Genomic DNA, 22,730 nt, shown 5'->3' with positions numbered 1-22,730 from the left:
TTACATCTTTTTGAGGCCATTTCGGCCATTGTAAATTTTTTCGAATTAAGCCGTTTTGGCTTTTGTAAAGATCATTGTGTAAATATATACAAGGCTTTTTTCCCTTTCGGCTTTCAAATTTTTCCTTTGCTTTATTACTTGAATTCACAAAGGTCGGGATGCCTTATCATAAAATAGCTTGGGTTGTGTAAGTTCGAATAACCTTGCCTTTACATTATTTTTATTTTTGAGTCATCTTAGAGGTTTGGGGTTATCAAGAACCTTCTCCAAAATAAGCAACTCAAACCATAGTTTGTCGAGGGTAGCCTTTAAAACCGGTTATGAAAATTTTGAAGGCCTATTTTTTGTTACGGTTCTCGGACATCTCCGAGATGTGTTAATGTGGCCGTAGCCTTTTAATTTAGGTGTAGCCCAGTGAGCTTGCTTTCCCGAGTTATCCAGTCTTGCCTAAGATAACAGTCCCTGAGTGAGTATGGTCGTGGCCTTTAAAATTCGGGGGGTTGCCTAAGAGGTCTTATGCCCCCGATGATCAATAGTTTGATCTGTTCAAGTTTGTTTTTCGGACGGCAGTCCCCCAGTGTGGGAGTGATCATCCAAACTCTGGTTATAATCGGCCATTGAGCTTGTTTACATAAGAGATCGAAAGTACGGAATTGTAAAGTAGAATTTGTTTTCTAAGACATAAGGTAATTGCAAGGAAAATACTTCTTTTTATTCATGTAAAAAAATGGTTACACATGCATACATGTTTTATTCCAGGGCTCGAGTAACCTATGTGGGCACTGTTCATTTGACCGTTTGGCCCTTACAAAAAATCTCACCTATCGAGACCCTCTAATATGAAGTAATTTCCTCGCAAAAAGTGGATATCCGAGGGCAATGCCCCTAGTATTCGAGGTTAATTGTAGAGGAACCTCGGATACTATTAGTGCTGTCTTTGACACCGATTCATCATAGGCCTTCGATTTTAAGTTAGCATGATACACCGTTGCCTCGTTAAAAATCTTGCCGAAAAACCCAATTGGGACAAAAACGGTTGAAGAGAAAAAGAGTGTAACGCGTGCTTTAATACCTAAAGGCTTCGTGCCACTCCTTGTCGATTACCTACAAGTGTTAGTCAAAAAATAAAAAGAATTGAAATGGGGTCGTACCTTAGCAGTAATATTATTTAAGATGAGTTATGTTCCAGTTGTTCAGTAGTTGTTCTCCATCCATCGTTTCGAGCTTATAGGACATCCCTGTGATCTCGAGAATTTGGTATGGCCCTTCTTAGTTCGGACCCAATTTCCATTCGTTTGGATTCTGGGTGTTTAATGTGACCTTCCTCAGCACTAAGTCCATGCCATTGAAATATCAAAGGTTGGCCCTTCGATGGTAATACCTTTCGATCCATTGCTTTTGGGCGGCCAATCGAACAAGGTCAGCTTCACGCCGTTCTTCCAATAGCTCTAGGCTTGTATTCATGTCCTCGTCATTCGATTACTTTGTTACATATCGGAATTTGATATTCGGCTCCCTGACTTAAACCAGTATTAAAGCTTCAGCACCATAAACCAGTGAGAATGGGGTGGCCCCGGTACTGGACTTTGAAGTTGTGCGATATGCCCAAAGAACTTCCGGCAGGATCTCTCTCCATTTTCCCTTGGCGCCAGTCAACCTTTTCTTGAGGTTTTGGATTATGGTTTTGTTGGTCGATTCGGCTTGTCCATTCCTACTAGGGTGATAAGGTGTTGATAAGATCCTTTTGATCTTATGGTCTTCGAGAAATTTGGTCACTTTGCTGCCGGTAAACTATTTTCTGTTGTCACATGCAATTTCGGATGGTTTTCCGAATCGACATATGATGTGGTCCCAAATGAAGTCGATGACTTCCTTCTCCATGATCTTCTGGTATGCCTGTGCTTCAACCCACTTAGAGAAATAGTCAGTCATAAACAAACCAAATTGAGCCTTACATGGTGTTGATGGAAGAGGGCCGACGATGTCCATCCCTCACTTTATGAACACCCACGGTGATAAAACCGAATACAGTAGCTCCCCGGGTTGATGAATCATTGGAGCATGTCTTTGGCACTCATCACATTTTTGCACAAACTCCTTTGCATCTTTTTCCAAATCGACCCAGTAATAACCAACTCTAATTATCTTTCAAACCAATGATTCGGCGCCTGAGTGGTTCCCGCATGTACCTTCGTGGACTTCTCGGGTTCATCCGTATTTGGTTGTACCCAGAATAGGCATCGAGAAAACTGAGAGTTTCGTGGCTGACAGTGGCATCGATCAAGCAATTGATGTTAGGCAAAGGGAAAGAATCTTTGGGACATGCTTTATGATCACGCCCAACTCTAGTCCTAAAAAGGATAAGCGGTCGCTGCAAATATAATCCAGTCTAAAAGTCCAGAGTCGAATCCACAGAGAACTAAGGCTTAGCTATATCTATTTAATATCACTAAAAAGACAAGTTTGAACAATTTTCTAAATTATAATGATTGATATTTATATTTCTAACTAATTAACTAGCAAATACTAGAAAACGGTAAAATTATCAACTAACGAGACAAAGGATTGGAGACTAAATTAAGGAGGTCTAGAGTTATTATTTCCCCAATTGTCTAAATCTTTCCAGCTATGTTCCCTACAATTTCGCCGATGTATTCTCTACTGATCGTGAGCACTTTAGGTGCTGTAATTCTCTCTCGAGAAACTACAACAATTTACTAGACATATTCTCTCGAACTACGCTAGTTGGCTTTATCTAACCGCTCATTATGACCACGTCAAGGCTTTGTTATTTCTAAAACTGCCTTTAAACCCACTGTATTGATTTCTCATATACGTTAGGAGTGATGTTATTCAACAACTCCCTAAATATGTACTCTCTCTCGAGCAACACATAATAAATAGGCACATTCAATCGATGGCCATTCAATCAACAACAATAAATACGTAGTTGAACAAGTAGAGAAATCCAACGGCTCAATTATATAAAAACATAATAAGAATTTATCCTACAAAAGGTTCCATCAAAACCCTATATAACAAATTAGCTATTCATAATAGTATGTAAAACTACAATACTAAAAGTCATAACCAACAATGAAAAATAGGAAGAGGAAGGAAAAACTCGTAGAAGAATTCCCCTCCTTGCTCCTATTGTGTCTTTGCTTCCTTAATGTCGAATCTCCGGTCTCCTTGGCCTCCTTAGGTCTAAATTATGTCAAAAGTATGTCCAACCTCTTAAAATACTATTTTCCCATCTATATATACCAAGTAGGGTCGGGACCAAATAATTATACCTTCTCCTATGCGAAAAAGGACAATTTTTCAGGTCTGTACACTCGCGGTCGCGGTTCGGGCGCGGTATTTTCCCAGAGCACTGCCTCATCCGCGTCCAGGTCCACGGTCTCGGTTTCGACCGCATTTTTCACCCTTTTCGTTTGGAATCTGGAAAAATATAAAATATGAAAGTTGTATCTATTTGAGTTAGCTTTCCAACCATATATTATATAGCCCAAATGAAGTTTTGAGTGAAACATTATGTGCATTTTACTAGACAGTGCATAATATACCTACTCGATTCTTCGTTTCGTTGCTCTATCATCCGTTAATCCCCGAATACGATCCCGGCTTAATTCCTTGGGCTTTTACTCAGACTTCAAAGTTTCAAATCACTTTAATTCATTCTATAACATCTACATAGTTCGGAATCACTCCTACAAGGCATAAAACACACAATTAGTGCAAAACACTAGCGATTAAAGCGCAAACTCAACTAAATTGCAGTAAATTAGAGTGTAATAATCGACTAAAATACGTAATTATAGTCTATCATCAATACCCCACACTTAAATCATTGCTCGTTCTCGAGCAATTAAACTACACTTTATGTAGACACGACCTTTTAAACAATTCTCCTAACTCATCACACCAAAAATATTTAAAATAGACTAAGCGCAAAAGCGTAACATCTTCACCTCAAGATTTGACTCACAAGTACCACGCATTATTCACAACTTACTTACTTAATCTAACATACAGGTAACTGACATTACCTTTCCTTCATGAATCAAGTGCCTTCACACAACAAATGAGAGTAGTTCCACAAGGCACCTTAGCATATCCTTGATCTCTTTCAGGTCATCATCCTTGGATTCTTTGTTCCTATTAACTTCACAAGAAAAAGAAGAACCATAAAAGTAAGGGGTTGGGGGAAGATAAGAAATATAAGCACAACTATAAAAGTGACCATCTTGACAACCACACATATCACATACATTTCACACATAAGATTGAGTTGATGCACATAACTCACTCTCGGGAATATTTTGATAATTTTGCCATGGGTGGTTTTCTTCACAACATGCATAAGGAGGATTAAAAGTAGAATTACCAACATCCAAATTCCCATAATTCCAAGATGCCATGTTTCTCAAATTAACAAGTAAAACAAAAATTAAAAAATCAAATACAACAAAACAAAAATAAAAGTTCAAATTGCAACCTAGCAATATGTACACCTACAGTTACACCGTTAGTTCCCCGGCAACAACACCAAAATTTGATCACGCCCAAATTTAGTCCTAAAAAGGATAAGCGGTCGCAACAAATATAATCCGGTCTAAAGACCGGAGTCGAATCCCACAGAAAACTAAGGCTTAGCTATATTTGTTTAATATCACTAAAAAGACAAATTTGAACAATTTTCTAAATTATAATGATTGAGATTTATATTTCTAACTAATTAACTAGCAAATACTAGAAATCGGTAAAATTATCAACTAACGAGACAAAGGATTGGAGACTAAATTAAGGAGGTCTGGAGTTATAATTTCCCCAATTATCGGAATCCCTCCAGCTATGTTCCCTACAATTTCGCCAATGTATTCTCTACTGATCGTGAGTACTTTAGGTGTCGTAGTTCTTTCTCGAGCAACTACAATAATTTACTAGACATATTCTCTTGAACTACGCTAGTTGGCTTTATCTAACCGCTCATTATGACCACGTCAAGGCTTTGTTATTTTTAAACCTGCCTTTAAACCCACTATATTAATTTCTCACATACGTTAGGAGTGACGTTGTTCAACAACTACCTAAATATGTATCCTTTCTCAACCAACACATAATAAATAGGCACAGTCAATCGATGGCCATTCAATCAACAACAATAAATACGTAGTTGAACAAGTAGAGAAATCCAACGGCTCAATTATATAAAAACATAACAAGAATTTATCTTACAAAAGGTTCCATCAAAACTCTAGATAACAAATTAGCTATTCATAATAGTATGTAAAACTAAAATACTAAAAGCCATAACCAACAATGAAAAATAGGAAGAGGAAGGAAAAACTCATAGAAGAATTTCCCGCCTTGCTCCTATTGTGTCTCTACCTTCTTAGGTCGAATCTGTGTCAAGAATCTGTTCAACCTTCTCAAAATACCGTTTTCCATGTATATATACCAAGTAGGGTCGGGCCCAAACAATTATACCTTCTCCTATGCAAAAAATAACAATTTTTCAGGTCTGGACGCTCGCGGTCGGGGTCTGGGCGCGGTATTTTCCCAACTCTAGTCCTAAAAAGGATAAGCAGTCGCTGCAAATATAATCCGGTCTAAAAGTCCGGAGTCGAATCCCACAGAGAACTAAGGCTTAGCTATATCTGTTTAATATCACTAAAAAGACAAGTTTGAACAATTTTCTAAATTATAAAGATTGAGATTTATATTTCTAACTAATTAACTAGCAAATACTAGAAAACGATAAAATTATCAACTAACGAGACAAAGGGTTGGAAACTAAATTAAGGAGGTCTAGAGTTATGATTTTCCCAATTGCCAGAATCCTTCTAGCTATGTTCCCTGCAATTTTGCCAATGTATTATATATTGATCGTGAGCACTTTAGGTGCCGTAATTCTTTCTCGAGCAACTACAACAATTTACTAGACATATTCTCTCGAACTACGCTAGTTGGCTTTATCTAACCGCTCATTATGACCACGTCAAAGCTTTGTTATTTCTAAACCTACCTTTAAACCCACTGTATTGATTTCTCACATACATTAGGAATGATGTTGTTCAACAACTACCTAAATATGTACTCTCTCTCGAGCAGCACATAATAAATAGGCACAGTCAATCGATGGCCATTCAATCAACAATAATAAATACGTATTGAACAAGTAGAGAAATCCAATGGATCAATTATATAAAAACATAACAAGAATTTATCCTACAAAAGGTTCTATCAAAACCCTAGATAACAAATTAGCTATTCATAATAGTATGTAAAACTACAATACTAAAACTCATAACCAACAATGAAAAATAGGAAGAGGAAGGAAAAACTCGTAGAAGAATTCCCCGCCTTGCTACTATTGTGTCTCTGCCTCCTTAGGTCGAATCTGTGTCAAAAATCTGTCCAACCTTCTCAATATACCATTTTTCCATGTATATATACCAAGTAGGGTCGGGCCCAAATAATTATACCTTCTCCTATGCGAAAAAGGAAAAATTTTCAGGTCTGGACGCTTGCACTCGCGGTCCGGGCGCGGTATTTTCCCAGTGCACTGCCTCAGTCTGCGTCCAGGTCCACGATCACGGTTTGAACACATTTTTCACCTTGTTCCGTTTGGGATTTAGAAAAATGTAAAACATAAAAGTTTTAGCCCTTTGAGTTAGCTGTCCAACCATATATTCTATAGCCCAAGTAAAGTTCTAAGCTAAACGTTATATGCATTTTACTAGACAGTGCACAATATGCCTACTCGAGTCTTCGTTTGTTCTTAACTGTCAAATTTGACCCCTGAACATGATCCCGGCTTAATTCCTTGGGATTTTACTCATACGTCAAAGCTAAAAATCACTTGAATTCATTTCATAACATTTACATAGCTCGGAATCACTCCTACAAGGCATAAAACACACAATTAGTGCAAAACACTAGCGATTAAAGCTCAAACTCAATTAAAGTGCAGTAAATTAGAGTGTAATAAGCGACTAAAATACGCAATTATACCCCATCATCACTTTATTTAGATCTTTATAATCTACACACATTCTTAGTTTGTACCCTTTCTTAGGAACCACTACTACGTTCGCTAACCATTCCGGGTATTTCACCTCCCGGATGAGCCCTATTTTAAGGAGTTTAGTTACCTCGTCCTTGATGGAGGCATGCTTGATCTCGAACAGGGGTCTCATTTTCTGTTTTTTCGGGGGGAACTTCGGGTCCAAGCTCAGTTTATGAGTAGTGATCTTTGGTGGGATTCTTGTCATATCGAGATGGGACCAAGAGAAACAATTTATATTAGTTACAAGGAATTGAATAAGTTTTTTCCTGAGCTCGGGAGTTAACCACGTGCCTAGGTATACCTTTCGATCGGGCAGATGCTCGACCAATACAACCTACTGCAGCTCTTCGACCATTGACTTGGTAGCATCGGAATCATCGGGGGCGATAAAGGATCGAGGAACCCCGTAGTCATCATCTTCGTCAATCACTTGTTTGTCCGATTGGGTCGAAGCCGACATCGATGATTGCTATTTGGCCTTTTGTTTTGCCTTCGAGCCTGAGTCCTTCGTCGATGATATTGTTGATATTGGAATTACTTCATCAATGGAAAACATCTCCTTTACGGCGGGTTGTTCCCCGTAAACCATTTTTATCCCCTCTAGTGTTGGAAATTTTAATACATGGTGAAAGGTCAAAGGCACGACCCTCATGTTTGGATCCATGGTCTCCCAAACAGGGCGTTGTATCTCATGTCTCCCTTGATTACATAAACTTGGTCTCCTAGGTGGTACCGACAATGTTTACCGGCAACGTTATTTCTCCCTTAGTAGTTTCGCAAGCCATGTTGAATCCATTCAGTACTCGGGCCGCATGTACGATCTAGTCCTGTAGGCCGAGTTGTTTTATGACCCTCGACCAAATGATGTTGGCCGAGCTACCTGGATCAATTAGCACATGTTTAACTCTAGATTTATTCATAAGTACAGAAATTACCAATACATCATTAAGGGGTTGCAAGATCCCTTCTGCATCCTCGTCGTTGAAAGATAAAGTCCCTTCTGGTAAGTAATCCCATGTCTGTTTCTCCCTTATGATTGACACTTTAGTGCGTTTCATCATCAGACCTTGAGGAACATTGACCCTTCCGATGATCATATGGATGACGTGCTGGGGTTCGTCTTGTTCATTTTGTTTGTTGGAGTCCCTGTTTCTGAAGTGATTCTTAGCTCGGTCACTTAGAAATTCTCGAAGATGACCATTGTTGCACAACCGAGCTACTTCTTCCCTCAATTGTCGACAATCCTCCGTCCTGTGGCCGTCTGTGCCATGATATTTGCATATTTGGTTGGGATTCCTTTGGGTTGGATCAGTTTGCAAAGGTTGAAGCCACTTGGTTTCTTTGATGCGCTCGATAGTCGATATGATGGCAGTCGCATCAACATTAAAGTTATACTCTGACAATCGTGGTGCCTCTTTGGGTCCCATAGATCTATCGAAGCCGTTCTTGCTCATGAGTCCCCGTGAGCTTGAACCTCGATCATTTCTTCTTTCGTTTCGTGCAGAGTTTTGCCCAGATCCGCTGGTCCTACAGTCTCCATTATATGGTTGATAACGATATCTATTTGACCTTGGTTCTCGGTCAATATCCCTCTTGACTCTATCAACAGGTCTGATAGGATAAACAGACCTAGAAGGAGCCCCTATTTGATCATCCTCGATCCTGATCTTCGACTGATACTGATTGTGCACATCGACCCAAGTGATAGCTGGGTATTCGATCAAATTCTGCTTCAACTGTTGTGAAGCCACTAAACTTCGAACGTTGAGACCTTGAGTGAAAGCTTGAACAACCCAATCGTCGGTGACTGGTGGAAAGTCCATCCGTTCCATTTGGAATCGAGACACAAATTCTCTGAGCATCTCGTTGTCCTTCTGCCTTACCTTAAAAAGGTTCGACTTCCTAGTTTCGACCTTGATGGCCCGGGCGTGTGCCTTTACGAAAGAATCTACAAGCATAGTAAACGAGTCAATAGAATTAGGCGATAAATTATGGTACTATATCATAGCACCATTCGACAAAGTCTCCCCGAATTTCTTCAGCAAGAAGGATTCGATCTCGTCATCTTATAAGTCATTCCCTTTGATAGCACACTTGTAGGAGGTGACATGTTCATTTGGATCAGTCGTCCCATTTATACTTAGGAATCTCGGGCATGCAGACATTCTTGGGGATTGGCTTCGGAGCCGCACTCTGGGGGAAAGGTTTTTGTATGAACTTTTTGGAATCCAGTCCTTTCAATATTGGTGGTGTCCCCGGAATCTGGTCGACCCTAGAATTTATAGGTTTCTACCTTCTTGTCGTTTTCCTCGATCTTCTTTTCCCCTGTCTCGATTCTCTTTGTCAGTTCTTCAAGCATCTTCATGATAGCAGGAATGGTCTCCGATTCCTTCTCGTTCTATTTCTTTGAAACCGATTCGACCCTGTGTATGATTTCATGGGATGGCTCGAGTTCGACCATGCTCGGTGTGTGCTTCTAGTTTTGGAGCTGGGCTATTGCTGCCTGTTTAGCCTACAACATTTCGAAGATCACCCGCATGCTGATCCCGCCATCTTCACTGCCACTGCGCTCTGAGTAGCCAATCGTACATCCCCGCGGACGCTGTTTTCGGGATCGACGGCCAAATTTTCATTGATGGCTACATGTGAACTGACGTTTATTGGATATACAGTCGGGACTCCGTTGAGGCCAACCGGGGGTACATCGTTCCCTAGTGCTATGTTATCATTTTCGTCGTGGTGGCCAAAGTCGTTGTCAATGTGTTGGGGTGCTGACTGAGAGTTCGACATTTTTTAGTCATGTAATCAAAGATACTTCAAAGAACAAGTATAAAATAGTGTGTGTCACGGAAGTTTGTATCAGGTAATCGCTATTATCCTTAGCCCCACTGTGGGTGCTAAACTGTTTAACCTAAAATCGGATAACAATTAAATTTATACGCGGTTTTAAGGACACGTGATATAATTTGGTATAAATAAAGAAGAATAAATTAATATAATATATTAACGATGAAAGAATAAATGCAAACCACACGAATTGAACAGTCTTGGCCCTCGAGTTCAGTCACCCTTGAACCAAATATGTTTCAACTTGCTTATGAACAAAATAACAAGGTAATGAAAGTTAGAAAATGACAATATATTGCTTATTAATGCGTGAATATGATCCGGTTTATAAATGATCAGATCCCCCTTTATATAGTAGTGGAATCATACTCTAGATACAATTCTATATAAGGTAAGAAATTCCCTGATTGGGTAATTAATCGAACTCTTCTTGATACGTGTTGGGATTCGCGCCATGATCCTTGTCCGATTGCGGATATTTCGACTTTTCGTTATTTGGCTCGGTAAGCTTCCTTCGATCTCTATCTTGTTCGGTCTTGATCTTGGTCGATCTCGATCTTGATCGGTCTCAGGGCCACGAGCTCGGCAATCTAACTTTACATCATGGTTCGATATAACTCGAGGCTGAACCTCGGCCCATCATGTTCTGGTCTCGACTCTGGATCAATCATACAAAAAGGTAAATCCGATTTTGACTGTATACACCGTTAAAGTATAGTACATGTAGCATATGCGTTATATATTTACTGCATAGCGCATCAATTATATGCGTTATGCATAAACATAGCCCCCACCACCTTCTTCAAAATCGTTTTCTTCATCTTCCGAAGAAAATTCAAGTATCTTTCTTTTCCTTTAAATACTCACAAACCACATTGCTTTTTCTTTACACTTCCATTCTTGATTCGTCTCTTCTTTCTTGCATGTTCTTCTACCTTCTTTTATTATTATTATCCTTTGTCAAGTGAAAAAAAAAATGAGTTTTTGTGCATCTTCTTCAACAGTTTCATCTGAAAAAACCCCATGTTCTAGCTGTGGATGACAATCTTGTTGATCGTAAACTTGTCAAGAGATTACTTAATTATATCTTCAACATCACAATGAATTGATATTTCGTATTTTTCAATTTGATTATCTTATTCTCCATCTATATATAAATTCTTGAATGTTTCTCAAGCTGCATTATTAAAATTAAATTCCTCCATTCAAATACCCACCCCTCTGAATTTAGTGTATTGAAATGGGTGCAAAAGTACTGCTATTAGCAGTTTTTTTAACTTTACATACGTTAAGTTAGCATTATTATCACATAATAGTAGTAGGTGCAATGTAATTGAAGACCCACTGATTCATTAATCATTCTCCCTCTCTAATTTCGATGGAACGGCAAGTTAAAGAAAAATAACAAGAGAAGTTTATTTTGGGGAGGGTTTGGGGTTTTGCGAGGGGGGGGGGGGGTAAACGTGTATGAAAAGTAATATGACACCATCTTATTAGACTTTTGGGCAAACCTTTTATGAATACGTGATCACAAATATCTTTCCGAATCCTTTGATGTGGACTTATAGAGCCCGTTTTGACATAAGAAATTTTTTTTCGAAATAGACATTTTCAATTTTCACATGAACATACATTTTTTAAATTTTTCGAAAATTTAAAAAACTCTAAAATGCCATTTCTTATTTTACTCAAATCAATCACAAAATTTTAAAAAAACTCAAAATTATATTTATGTTCAAACATAACTCTAATTTTTAAATACCATTTTTACTTTTTTTTTTTTTACTTTTTTTTTAAAATTTTATAATTCTTATGTCCAAACTATACTTAGACTCAAACTTATGTCATTCTTAATACAGAACAGGAAAATAGAAGCTCTTGGTACATAGCGCATAGATGCGCTATATGTAGTCAATTATTATATCGGTTACATACGCTATATTTTAACGGGATAATTGGTCATTGAGGTATAACACATATTTTAAATACATTATATATATATTATAGTCCTCAACATTTTCTTTTACCTATTTTTATCTTTTGAATCAAAATTTATAATATTTTAATTTCGGAATAGTGTACAGTAGGATAAGCATAAAATATGAGGCATGGTCATATCCAAAAGAGCAGAAAAGATTAGGTTGCACGCCTTACAAGAAAAACAGGAAATTTATTTGCTTACTCCATCTTGATATGCGTACACTTCTTGCCAACCCCTCGTATATATCTTGTTCATAAAATAAAATATTTTTGTATCTACTTTATCTTAGCCATTTTTTGTTTCTGGAGTTTCTCAAGATTATATACTTAATCATATTTTTATATGATTTATTTCTTTTTCTAATATACTTAATAAAGAATAATATACTTTTATATTTAAAATGCGTAATATTTTAGGTGGTGAAGGCTTAGGAAAGAAACAAGATTAAGTTTGCTAACAATTAAAATTTGCACTTTTAAAATGCAATATGTTGTTATAAAATAAATACAGTAAAGTAAAAGATAAGTATAGAGAGAAACTGATATATTATTCAAATTCAAACTGATGTACATAATGAACTGAAATCTTCTCTATTTATAGAAGAAAGGAAGCTGTTGTGTAAGCTGCTACTGCAAGCTGCTATGTAAGCTGCTACTACACCAGATATGGATAATCTTCTACTGAGAGCAATGTTTATCCATAACGTAGTACTAAATGGATAAGCTCATTGTACCAAAGTATAGATAATCTTCTACTAGGGATAATGATTATCCATAACAGAGTACTGAAAGGATAGGCTCATTGTACCCGGTATGGATAATCTTCTACCGGGAGTAATGTTTATCCATAACCGGGTACTGAAGTGATAAGCTTCTTCAGGAAGCTTATTTCCAATAGAGTACTAAATAGATAAACATATTTACGGCGGATTCCCATATGGATAAGCTTCTTCAGGAAATTTATTTACAACGAAGTACTAATGAACATCCATAATATAATATATTTATAACACTCCCCCTTGGATGTTCATTAAAAGATAATGTGCCTCGTTAAAACCTTACTAGAAAAAAACCACATGGAAAAAATTCTAGTGAAGGAAAAAGAGTACACATATTTAGTAATACGCATTGTTATGTGCCTCATTAAAAACCTTATAAGGAAAACCTCATGGGAAAAAACCTTAGTAAGGAAAAAAGAGTGAATCGCGTATTTTACTCCCCCTGATGAAAACCTTGTTTTAAATATTTGAGTCTCCGCATTCCAATCTTGTATATCATCTTCTCAAAAGTTGAAGTTGGCAAAGATTTAGTGAATAAATCTGCTGGATTATCGCTTGAACGGATTTGTTGCACATTAATGTCACCACTTTTCTGAAGATCGTGTGTGTAGAATAATTTTGGTGAAATGTGCTTCGTTCTATCTCCTTTTATAAATCCTCCCTTCAATTCGGCTATGCATGCAGCTAGGAATGGCAGGCGGTGTGGGGCGGGGCAGGGGCGAGACGGGTTCTATTTGAACCTGCACAATTTCAACCCGCCCCGCCCCCATAGGATTTAAACCCGCATCCACTCGCCCCATACTCCACCCACGTTCACCCGCCCCACAATTTTTTTTTAAAAAAATATCTCTCTTTTTTTGATTTTTTTGCTAGTAATTACATTATATAAAGATACCACAAACATCTACACAATTTCTTAAATTTGCATAACCTAGAGACTTTCAACATAAAGGATAATTAATAGCAAATCTGGAATAAAATATTTTATTTTTATTCCTGTTCCTCCTCCTTGGACAGCTTAATCACTTGAAATTAATTAACATAATGCAACATTAGGCACTGTATATATATTCCTAAATGAAGAATTACTTCACCAATTAGAAAAAAAATTTGAAAAAAAGAAGAAAACAAAAGGAAAAAATGAATTGTCTGAATGCAAAAGCTCACAGTTTATGTATGTGTTTTAGAAAACTGGTTTTTATCCCAATCCCACCCTTAATGTTCGGCGAAGAACTACAATCATGAAAAATTAAATCCCCAACCCGCGCCACGCCCCGCATGATTTTTTTATTTAAAAATTGAACCCGCCCCGCCCCGCACCGCAACCTTCCAAACCAGCCCCGCACCGCACCGCAACCTTCCAAACCAGCCCCGCCCCGCTAACGCTCAAACCCGCACCGCCTCATTGCCATCCCTACATGCAGCATTATCTTTGTATAAAATTGTGGGTCTTTTCTCACATTCCAAACCACATTTTTCTCGAATAAAATGAATTATTGATCTCAACCATACACATTCCCTACTTGCTTCATGAATAGCTATTATCTCAGCGTGATTTGAAGAAGCAGCAACAATAGATTGCTTTGTGGAGCGTCATGATATGACAGTACCTCCATATGTAAATACTTACTCGGTTTGAGATCGAGCTTTATGAGGATCAGATAAATAACATGCATCTGCATAACCAACAAGATCTGTACTATCTTTGTTAGCATAAAACAAACTCATATCAAGAGTTCCCTTTAAATATCGCAATATATGCTTAATGTCGTTCCAATGTTTCCGTGTAGGAGAAGAACTATATATTGCTAGTAAATTAACAAAAAATGCTATGTCAGGCGTTGTAGCATTAGCAAGATACATTAGTGTACCAATTGCACTGAGATAAGGTACTTCGGGACCAAGGAGTTCCTCATCCACTTTTGGAGGTCGAAACAAATCCTTATTCACTTCAAGTGATCGAACAACCATTGGTGTACTCAATGGGTGAGCTTTGTCTATATAAAAGCGTTTTAAAACCCTTTCTGTATAGGCAGATTGATGGATAAAGATCTCGTCTGCTAAATGTTCAATTTGTAGACCAAGATAAAGTTTTATCTTTCCAAGATCTTTCATCTCAAATTCTTTCTTAAGATATTCAATTGCATTTTGGAGCTCTTATGGAGTTCCAACAAGATTTGTGTCATCAACATAAACAACAAGTATAACAAATTCTGACGCCATTTTCTTTATAAAAATACATGGACAAATAACATCATTTATGTAACCTTCTTTCAGCAAATATTCACTAAGGCGATTATACCACATTGTGCCCAAATTGTTTTAAATCGTACAAAGATCTTTGTAATCTAATTGAATAAATTTCCTGAGATTTTGAATTCGCTTTAGGCATTTTAAATCCTTCAGGGATTTTCATATAAATTTCATTATCAAGTGAACCGTACAGATAAGCTATAACTACATCCATTAGATGTATTTCAAGCTTTTCATGCAGTGCTAAACTGATGAGATATCGAAATATTATGACATCCATAACAGGTGAATATGTTTCATCAAAATCGACTCCAGGTCGTTGTGAGAATCCTTGTGCAACAAGGCGAGCTTTGTATCTTTCAACTTTATTTTTATCATTACTTTTTTGCACAAAAATATATTTATGACCAACTGGTTTTATACCAGCAGGTGTTTAGACTACTGGTCCAAAGACCTCTCTTTTAGCAAGTGACTTTAATTCCGATTGAATTGCCTCTTGCCAATTTAGCCAATCAGATCTTTGTCGACATTTTTCGACAGATCGAGGTTCAAGGTCCTCACTATCTTGCATAATATTAAGTGTAACATTATATGCAAAAATATTATCCACCACTATTTCAGATCGATTTAAATTAATCCTATCACCGATCGAACTTATTAAAAGTTCTTCACTCACATGAGCTCCGGGTTCATTGATTTCTTCAGGAATCTCAAAACTAATCAGATCTTGGGTCTCTTCAGGAGATCCCTTCATAGTATCATTTTGATCATTTGTCGATTTTCTTTCCATACAATTTCTCTTTTGATTTCCTTTTTCTCTCCCTAATTGTGGGAAATTTGTTTTATCAAACCGACAATTTGCAAATCGAGCAGTAAATAAATCTCCTATCAATGGTTCAAGATAGCGAATAATAGAGGGTGATTCAAACCCAACATATATTCCTATCCTTCTCTGTGGTCCCATCTTACTGCGTTGTGGTGGTGCTACTGGCACATATACAGCACATTCGAAAATTCGTAGATGGGCAATATTTGGTTCATGACCAAAAACTAATTGTGACGGAGAATATTTATTATAATGTGTCGGCCTGAGACGGATAAGTGATGCTGCATGCAAGATAGCGTGGCCCCAAACAGCAATGGGCAATGTTGTTTTCATAACTAGTGGTCTTGCTATCAATTGCAGGCGTTTAATAAATGACTCTGCAAGGACATTTTGAGTATGAATATAAGCTACATGATGTTTAACTTTTATCCCAACTGATAGACATAATCATCAAAAGCTTGAGATGCGAATTCTCCAGCATTATCAAGGCGAATAACCTTTATAGGATAATTTGGGAATTGTGCCCTTAATCGAATTATTTGGGCTAATAGCTTTGCAAACGCCAGGTTGCGAGATGATAGTAGGCACACATGAGACCATCTTGAAGATGCATCTATTAGGACCATAAAATATCTAAACAACCCACTTGGTGGGTGAATAAGTTCACATTTCTCCCCATGTATACGCTCTAAAAAGGCAGAGGATTCAATGCAATCTTCATTGGTGATGGTCTAGTGATCATTTTGCCTTGATAACAAGCATCACAAGAAAATTCATCATTTGTAAGAATCTTCAGGTTCTTTAGTGGATGCCCACTCGAATTTTCAGTAATTCGTCTCATCATTATTGATTCAGGATGGCCCAAACGGCCATGCCAAAGCACAAAAATATTTGAATCCGTAAACTTCTAGTTTACGATAGAGTGTGCTTCAACTGTACTAATTTTTGAATAGTATAAGCTAGAAGATAAAGTTGGTAACTTTTCTACAATGCATTTCTGGCCAGAAATATTCTTTGTAATACAAAGATATTCCCTATTCATTTCATCTATTGTCTCAACATGATACCCATTTCAGCGGATATCTATAAAACTCAACAAGTTTCTTCGGGACTTGGAGGAGAACAATGCATTGTCTATAATAAGTTTTGTTCCTTTAGATAGAAATATAATGGCTCTTCTGGAGCCTTCAATCAAACTTATATTACCAGAAATTGTTGAAACATTTGCTTTTTCCTTATACAAATAAGAAAAGTATTTCTGATCCTTGAATATGGCATGAGTTGTTCCACTATCAATAACACAAATATCTTCATGATTTGTCTTTAATCCAAACATAATTTGAGGATTATCCATATTCTTCAAAATGACATAAATAAAATATATTATAGTAAACATCATTATCAAAACATAACTTTTATTTATGTACAACAATTACATAACTATACTATCTATTACAAACAACAAAAATTAAAATATTTACATTTCTACAGATTCACTACCGATTACATGACTTGTTTCTCCTTCTGGGAGTGCAAAGTAATCAACTACATCCAAATGCATGAAGTCTAAATTATCTTCAGAAATAAAATTTACTTCAGCATTTTTCTCTGTCTTCTTCAGGGAGGCTTGATAAAGCTCAACCAGGTGCTTTGGCGTACGACAAGTACGTGACCAATGCCCTTTTCCTCCAAATCTGTAGCATGCATTTTCTGCATTTGGTGCTTGCACCGCTTCATGCTTTTGTTTGGTGCATTATTATTACCATGATTGGGGTTTATTCCCAGACCACGACCATGACCCCGACCGGGGCCACAACCTCTTTCACGTTTAGCTTGGTGGAAGTTCGTCTCATTCACTTCAGGGAATGGACAAGAACCAGTAGGTCAACTTTCATGGTTTTTCATTAATAGCTCATTATGTTGCTTGGCTATAAGAAGATGCGAGATAAGTTCAGAATACTTTTTAAATCCCATCTCTCGATATTGTTGCTGCAGGAGCATATTCGAGGCATGAAAAGTGGTGAAAGTTTTCTCCAACATATCATGATTAGTAATATTATCACCACATAATTTCAATTGGGAAATAATTCTGAACATAGTAGAATTATACTCACTGATAGATTTAAAATCTTGTAGCCTTAGATGAGTCCAATCATATCGTGCATGTGGAAGAGCAACCATCTTGAGGTGGTCATATCTATCTTTCAAATTATTCCACAGTATGACTGGATCTTTAATAGTGAGATATTCCATTTCAGTCCCTCGTCAAGGTGATGGCGTAGGAATATCATTGCTTTGGCACGGTCTTGGTTTGATGCCTGATTTTTGTCTTTGATGGTGTCTGCCAGACCCATTGCATCAAGATGAATTTCAACATCAAGCACCCAAGACATGTAGCTTTTGCCCGATATATCCAGGGATACAAATTCAAGTTTAGAAAGATTTGACATTATTTAGGAAAAGAAAGTTCTTACCTTAGATACTTTCAAAATATTTGCTCGAGATGGCAGTCTCGTGCTGATAACGTGTTATAAAATAAAGACTGTAAAGTAAAGACAAGTATAGAGAGAAACTGCTATATTATTCGAATTCAAACTGATGTACATAATGAACTGAAATCTCTTCTATTTATAGAAGAAAGGAAGTTGTTGTGTAAGCTGCTACTGCAAGCTGCTACTATACCAAATATGCATAATCTTCTACTGAGAGCAATGTTTATCGATAACTGAGTACTGAATGGATAAGCTCATTGTACCAAGTATAGATAATCTTCTATTAGGGGTAATGATTATCCATAACGGAGTACTGAAAGGATAAACTTATTGTACCCGGTATGGATAATCTTCTACCGGGGGTAATGTTTATCCATAATCGGGTACCAAAGTGATAAGCTTCTTCAGGAAGCTTATTTCCAATAGAGTACTAAATAGATAACATATTTACGGCGGATTCCCATATGAATAAACTTCTTCAAGAAGCTTATTTACAACGGAGTACTAAATGAACATCCATAATATAATATATTTATAACATATATGTCATATTCTTTCTTTTGAAAAACTTAAGTAATCACCTTATGGACCTGTTTGTCCAAACAAAAAATTTCCTTTTTTTGATTTTTCTTTTTTAAAAAAAATATGTTTGTCTATAAAATTTTGCAAGTTTTTTAAAAAAAATTCGAAATGAGTTTTTCAAAAACAAAATTTTCAATTTTTTTTACCCACTCATAAAACTGTAATATTTTTTAAGTGAAATATATTTTTAAATATAATTTTAAATTTAAAATATTATTTTTAATTTAATTTTAAATATTATTTTTTTTCAAAAATTACAATTTTTATGTCCAAACGCCTACTTAGTTTTTCTTTCTTTTTGTCACTACAGAAGTGCGCTGACCATGACATATTTGTTCCAATGTATAATTGAATCATTTAGTAAATATAAAAAAATTTCTTTATTTGCCCAAAAATTAAAAAATATGAGGTATTGGTTCATCTTTATTAGAAAATACTTTACCTCTATTCACTAATGTCCAAAACACCAATCTTCCTTACATTTATTGTGCTATTATGTTCACCTTTATTTATTTATTTATTTAGTAATTATTTTAACCTACCTATCACTAATGCAAAAACTTACTATCTGAATAAATAATTCACCCCTTACTGATATATATTTAATTAGTAATTGATTTTATGATAATCTTCTTTTAAAGAATTACTAATTTAGAATAGAAGAAGTAACTTCTCTAGATAGCACATGATTTTAACATTACCGCATTTTCATAGCCGGTGCCCGGTGGTTGTGCCATATATGGGAATTAATTGGGACAAAATGACAGTGATTGTTTTGTCAGAACAATTATTAAAAATAATTTAACTTAGTATAATTCCACTATAAATAATCACAAACACACCAGAATTAATACAGAAAAGATCCCTCCTTTTATTCTATTCTGTATCTTGTGATTTAGGAAAAAGATGTCAAAACAAGGAGCTTTATTTGATCTGGCATCTGGGGTTGGTGGCAAAATTAACAAAGAGAAAGTTCTGTCTGCTGTTGACAAGTATGAGAAGTACCATGGTTATTATGGAGGTGAAGAAGAAGAGAGAAAGAATAACTACAGTGACATGGTTAACAAATACTATGATCTTTCCACCAGCTTCTATGAATATGGCTGGGGAGAATCATTCCATTTTGCACCCAGGTTTGTTAATTTATCATGGTCTATTATCTGTATTACTTTTATCTTGAGCCGGAGGTCTATTGTATGCGATCTCTCTATCTTATAAAGGCAGGGATAAGGCCTGCGTACACTTTATCCTTCTAGACCCGCGAAATTATACCTAAATTTGTTGTTGTTGTTGTTGTTGTTCCATTATATTCCTGCATAATTAGTGGGGGAAAAAGTATCCTGGTGTACCTTTACAAGGTAGGGTACTGCCTGCATGCACTCTACCCCTTTTAGACCCGCGGGATTACACGTGAATTTATTGTTGTTGTTGGTCCATTAAATTCATGCATAATTAGTGAAAAAAAATATCTTAGTGTACGAAACATTTCGCGTTCACGCAATATACCGGAAAGTAAAGAGCCACACCCACCTTGGCGGATTCCGCAGCTTGAACGTACCCGTAACATGTGACCTACCCAAATGCAAGCATAATGGCTCATGCATAAGTGAATGAATATTAATTAGGTTTTGGTCACACTTAATTTTAGTGGTGGTAAAAGGGATTAAAAAATAATTAACCATATATATTACTAAATTTGTTAAAAATGGATTATAAGATTCATATTATCAACTTAAAAATAAATAACTAATAGATTTAATTTTTATATTTGTAATAATTCAAATCGGGAGTTTTTCATGTTTAGGAGACTAGGAGTTCTTGTTTTAAATTATGTATAAAAATTATATTTCAACCCACTTGACAAAATCTCTTGCAAAAGTGGTCAAGGGGTTCATAATATTGGTTAGGTCTTGTCATCTTATGTACCTATTTTATTTTTTTGGTTGTATAAATTGCAATAAGAGTCACAAAAGAAAAGACAAACCGTAATGATAGCAGCATGACTGGATATAACTTTCTTTGCAATCAAAGCAAATTATTTTCCTGGTATGTATTTTGCAGAAGCTAATTTTAGTTCTCCCTTTCATAAAAATTGCTAAGATTTGCACAGTTACAAGTATATTTGCCTGAAATTATTTGTCATTTGTTGGTTTAATTTTAGTTTATGTTGGAACTTTTTCGTTCTTTTTTCTTTTGAGTGTGTATAAGCTCTCTTTCTGATTGTTGGTGTTAATTTAGTTTAATTTGTAACTCTTTTCTTATTGTTTCTTCTTTAGCAAATAATAACTTGTTACCTAATAAATGCTATTTTTTTTAATAATAAATCAAATTTCTTTGTGTTAATAAATTCTAAAATTGGTCAAGATTTTTTTTGGTTAAAGTTTAATAAATTAGCTAAAGTTAGATTTTTTAAATTAGAATAAGCAAAAATTTGTTTAAAATATAGAGCACCGACTTTAAAAGGACTTTATTACGGCATCACATTGTGAGCAATAAAGACAAAAAAACTTACTCCTCGTGCCTTATGCCACTTATATTAGTTATGGACTTTTACTATTGAACCCGCTTGCACAAAATTCTGGGTCGGCCACTGTATGGATATCTATATTATCCGTCGGTTAACGCATTTTCTACCCGTATTAAATATGGGTCATGTTGGATATTTTATCTGTTTTTGCGTTATCTGTGTTCGACCTGCCCATATCCGACCTGATCCACCCGTTTGCCTCCCTTATTTATTGTTATTATACTCATGCACTCACACTTGTGCCTGCATGCATGCGCAGGTGGAAAGGAGAATCACTACTGGAGAGCATTAAAAGGAATGAGCACTTCCTTGCCTTGCAACTAGGATTAAAACCAGGACAAAAGGTTTTGGACGTAGGATGTGGAATTGGTGGACCATTAAGAGAAATAGCTCGATTCAGCTCTACATCAATTACAGGCCTCAACAACAATGAATATCAGATAACTAGGGGACAAGAGTTGAACAACAAAATTGGTTTAACATTGAATCAGACTTGCAATTTTGTAAAAGGCGATTTCATGAAAATGTCGTTTCCTGACAATAGCTTTGATGCAGTATACGCCATAGCAGCAACTTGCCATGCACCAGATGTAGTTGGATGTTATAAAGAGATTTATAGAGTGTTGAAACCTGGTCAGTGTTTTGCTGTATACGAATGGTGCATGACCGATTCATACGATCCAAATAACGAAGAGCACGAAAAGATCAAGTCGGAAATTGAGCTTGGAAATGGTCTACCTGAGGTTAGATTGACATCACAATGTCTTGAAGCAGCGAAACAAGCTGGTTTCGAAGTTGTATGGGACAAGGATCTTGCTGAGGATTCGCCTGTTCCGTGGTACTTGCCTTTAGATACGAGTCATTTCTCGTTTAGTAGCTTCCCTCTAACAGCACTTGGACGGCTTTTGACCAGAAATCTAGTCTCCGCACTTGAATTCGTGGGACTGGCTCCTAAAGGTAGTCAAAGGGTTCAAGGTTTCTTAGAGAAAGCTGCACAAGGTCTTGTTGGTGGTGCAAAGAAAGGAATCTTTACACCATTGTATTTCTTCTTGGTTCGCAAGCCCATTTCAGACCTAAAGTAAATTGGAGTTTATAGTCAGTTAGCTTTATATTTACTTGTGTTGCATGTCTGACACATTTATATTTCATGTCTTGTTATATTTGCCATTGATAAATGTCCATGTTCTTGAGATATATGCCACACGAGACAAGCTGATAAAGGCGGACAATTTGCTTATATACGATCAAACATTTCTATAATAGTTTTATTTGTTTTGATATTTTTTGGTTGCTATCGTGAAGTGCTGTTATGGATAACATATATTATACCATAACGTAAAAAATTGGTTTCAAATAAAACTTGATTGTT

The 22,730-nt window shown here is 36.4% G+C and overlaps 1 protein-coding gene across 1 annotated transcript; it reads left to right on the top strand.

Moving 5' to 3' along the window:
- The first annotated feature begins 19,704 nt into the window (after window positions 1–19,704).
- LOC107806298 (cycloartenol-C-24-methyltransferase 1-like) lies at window positions 19,705–22,476 on the top strand. The gene is made up of 2 exons (NM_001325782.1): window positions 19,705–19,967; window positions 21,621–22,476. The coding sequence occupies exons 1-2, from the start codon at window positions 19,741–19,743 to the stop codon at window positions 22,441–22,443; spliced, it is 1,050 nt and encodes a 349-aa protein (NP_001312711.1). The 5' UTR covers window positions 19,705–19,740; the 3' UTR covers window positions 22,444–22,476.
- Window positions 22,477–22,730: the final 254 nt, after the last annotated feature.

This window comes from Nicotiana tabacum, chromosome 1 (genome assembly GCF_000715075.1).
Source record: "Nicotiana tabacum cultivar K326 chromosome 1, ASM71507v2, whole genome shotgun sequence".
Classification (NCBI taxonomy): domain Eukaryota; kingdom Viridiplantae; phylum Streptophyta; class Magnoliopsida; order Solanales; family Solanaceae; genus Nicotiana; species Nicotiana tabacum.
The sequence above is the reverse complement of the archived record's forward strand: the minus strand, read 5'-3'. Positions and strand labels throughout refer to the sequence as shown.